Source organism: Seriola lalandi, unplaced genomic scaffold, assembly GCF_002814215.2.
Source record: "Seriola lalandi dorsalis isolate HSWRI2012SDOR001 ecotype SW California unplaced genomic scaffold, Sedor1 jcf7180002054475, whole genome shotgun sequence".
Lineage (NCBI taxonomy): Eukaryota > Metazoa > Chordata > Actinopteri > Carangiformes > Carangidae > Seriola > Seriola lalandi.
In genome coordinates, this window is record NW_019525028.1 from 166081 (window position 1) to 169227 (window position 3147).

At 59.5% G+C, this 3147-nt stretch overlaps 1 protein-coding gene across 1 annotated transcript in view; it reads right to left on the reverse strand.

Annotated features, from left to right (window-relative positions):
* Position 1: 1 nt before the first annotated feature.
* Positions 2-3147, reverse strand: part of fastk (Fas-activated serine/threonine kinase) — a gene marked incomplete at its 3' end in the record, with an annotated part of 5295 nt that continues 2149 nt past the window's right edge. The window contains exons 2-9 of the mRNA XM_023412043.2: positions 2560-3147; positions 2036-2363; positions 1756-1943; positions 1493-1641; positions 1195-1411; positions 953-1112; positions 749-840; positions 2-666 (exon numbers count right to left, since the gene is read on the reverse strand). The exon at positions 2560-3147 is cut by the window's right edge and continues 223 nt beyond it. Of these exons, the coding sequence (XP_023267811.2) occupies positions 2-666; positions 749-840; positions 953-1112; positions 1195-1411; positions 1493-1641; positions 1756-1943; positions 2036-2363; positions 2560-3147 (2387 nt within the window). The remainder of the gene's footprint in view (positions 667-748; positions 841-952; positions 1113-1194; positions 1412-1492; positions 1642-1755; positions 1944-2035; positions 2364-2559) is intronic.

Here is a 3147-nt window from a genome sequence, read left to right on the forward strand (position 1 = left end):
GGTCAGGTCTGTCAGGGGGGTGGAGCTGTGGCGGTGATGGGGGCCCTCTGTCGGCCCCGGACCCCTCAGGATACGTCACGCCCTCATAGAACCCCGGCAGCTCACAGTCTGTCCCCTGGCCCCCGGGGGCCCCCGTCCCCCCCTCATCCTCCAGGATCTTCCCAATGGAAAACTGGAAGAGTGAATCCGGGGCCGTAGCTCCCGCAGGTCCCTGAGCCCCTGGCGGGGCGAGGCCATCGGAGGGGGGGCTGCTGAGCGTGGAGCTGTCCTGGCTCTCCAGCGAGTGCTCTTTAGGCAGGCTGGAGTAGTACTCTGCCGCAGGGATGTAGTAGGGGCCGTAGTCCAAGGGGCCCCCGTTAGTCCCAGGCCGAGGGGGTCCCGAGGACACCGCAGCCCCCGTTGTGCTTCGGATTTGGTGGGGCATGAAGGACCTGGGCTCCATCGCGCCACTCAGAGCCTCACTCACCTGACACGGCTGCTCGCCGCCCTCCTCCAGCGCTGCAAACGGAGAGAACCTCTGGAACTCTGAGGTCACCACGGCAACCGCACCGTCACCCGGCTTGGACGCTACGCCGACACAGGAAGGAGGAACAATGCTCAGAGCCAGACCAGCTGCGGTCCTGATGGGTAGAACCCGACCAGAACCGTCTATCCACAACACGAAGTCTGGGAACAGGAGAGTCAGGTTAGAACAGTACTCAGTGTAGTACTCTGAAGTACTCAGAGTGTAGTACTCAGAGTGTAGTACCTGTGTAGTATCCTGGGGCGAGTACTTCATCCTGTTTGTAGTTCTGTTCTCCGACCAGCTGACGTAACGCCTCGGCCACCAGACCTTTGTAACTGAGAGAAGACGGACTGATCAGAACCTGCTGAGATCAGACTGACACCCGTCAACAGGTCAGCAGATCAGTACAGGTGCGTGTGCAGGTGTGTACATACAGGTGAGTGTTACCTGTACTTGCGGTTGACCTCATCAGCAGTCAGAGCGTGGTCAAACATCAGGACCTTGTGGGCGTCCTGCAGCCGGGGTCCGGTGTAGTCACGGTACTCCAGCTCCACGGCGGCGTCCAGCAGCGACAGATACCTCCGGACGATCAGAGCGTAGGGGCTGTCTGTGGGGGAGGGGCAAAGAACAGCTGGTTCAGTGGGAGGACTGGGCTTTGAACTGGTTGAACTGGTTGTATTGGTACTGACTGGTGACGTTGCTGATGAAGGCGGAGGAGAAGACGCGGTGCAGCACCAGGCCGGGGAAGTGTCCCAGCTGGAACAGAGACATGAGGATGTTGACGGTGGCGAGTGGCGAGCTGAGCGCCTTCAACTCCACCACCTCCTCCAGCCGAGTGAAGAACTGCTGCTCGCCGGACGGACGGTAGCTCATCCTGCTGAACGGGAACACCAGCTTCTGGATCACCTGAGGACAGAGACAACACACCCACCTGAAGAGTCCCGTTCACAAGCCCTGGAGACCACGTGCCGGCCGGCTTGACCTCACCTTACTGTCCAGGTACTCTGCCTTCTTCACCAGGAAGTCTGCGATGGTGTCGAGCAGGCGGGTCTCTCTTAGTCGATGGCGAGCGACGTATTTGGCGATCAGAGCCATCGTGTACGGTGTGATACTGTCCACCTTCTTCGGCAGCTCCTCTGACAGAGAGCAACAATCAGCAGGTCACATGGTCAGATAGCCGAGTGCTCAATGGCTCCTTACTCTTTTTCTGACAGACAGGTGATCACAACAGCTGACTGATCGAAACTCACCTGCGAGGCTACTGATGAACCTCTCCTGTCTGTTCTGGTAGAACAGGTGAGAGCTGAAGATCAGCTCCAGACTCTTGTTGCTTGCCTCTCGAGCGCATGCCGCCAGCATCTCATCCAACAGCGCCATCTCCTGGTCACGGACGCCACTGACGCTCGCCAGAGTGTGTTTGACCAGGCGCAGGATCTTCCTGGAGACACACAGACAATGTCAGAGTCTCTCTCTCACTCTCACACACACACACACACACAAACACACACACACACACACACACACACACACCTGTTGGCAAGCAGCTGTTCTGGGTTTGGAGGCGTGGTGTTGTTGCTGGCGGTGGTGGCGCCCCCTGCAGCAGCAGCAGGTTCCTGCAGCGAGCGCCACTTGAGTCTGTAGTAGGAGAGCAGCAGGAAGAGCGTCTGCGGGTGGCGCTCTCGCTCCAGGTTCTTCTCCAGGCCGGCGAGGCAGGCCTCCGTCAGCGGGTGCTGGCTGCCCGGGTGGAGCTTCATGCTGGAGCTGAACACCATGGACACGTCCTTCTGGTTAAACTGGTTCAGTCTGGACTGAGACTCCGCCTCCAACACCTGGACCACCTGAGAGTCGCTGGGAAGACCTGAACGTGTAATGATAATAACATGAGTTAGAGTGTGAGACAGGTGAGCTGTGGTGTAATGATGTTATCAAGGCAGGACAGCATCTAGCTTTAGCTACAGGTACGCCGAGACACACCTGAACCTCACCTGAGGGAAGGAGTATAAAGAGCATTAACCAGTCAGAGACCGGTGTTGTGTTTCATTACGGCGACTCACCGAGCGCCGCCACGGCGTACAAACAATTGACGATGCTGAAGTTGTCAAACTTGCTGCAGTCGTTGACGATGGCGTTACAGAGTGTCTGGAAGTCCTGATGGTCCAGGATCTGACGTCCGTCACCGCCCTCAGCTCCTCCCCCTCCTCCTCCTGAGGCCTCGGTGTCGTCCCCTCCGGTTCGCGGCGGCTGCGTGGCCTGCAGCAGCTGCCCGATCTTCTGCAGGGCGACAGGGTAGTGGTTGTGGGAGATCTTGGCGGGGTTCTGGGTGACCCATCGCAGAACCTCGTCAGGCCGCCGTGAGCGCTCGATCAGACGCTTCATGGTGAAGAACGTGTCATAGCTCATCTTCTCGTGGATGAAGTTCCACGTCTTTTTCTTGCTGCCGGGGGCCGCAGCCCCTCCACCTGGGGCCCCTCCACCGTACGTATGAAAGTGGGTGTGGTGCTGGTAGTGGGGGGGCAGTGGGGGCGGGGCCAGGTGGGCGGGCTGCGGGTGGGGGTGAGGATGGGGGTGAGGGTGGTAGTGGTGATGGAAGTGTGCTCCTCGGTGGGAGTCGGGGCGGCCCTGGTACAGAGGGTAGGCGGGGG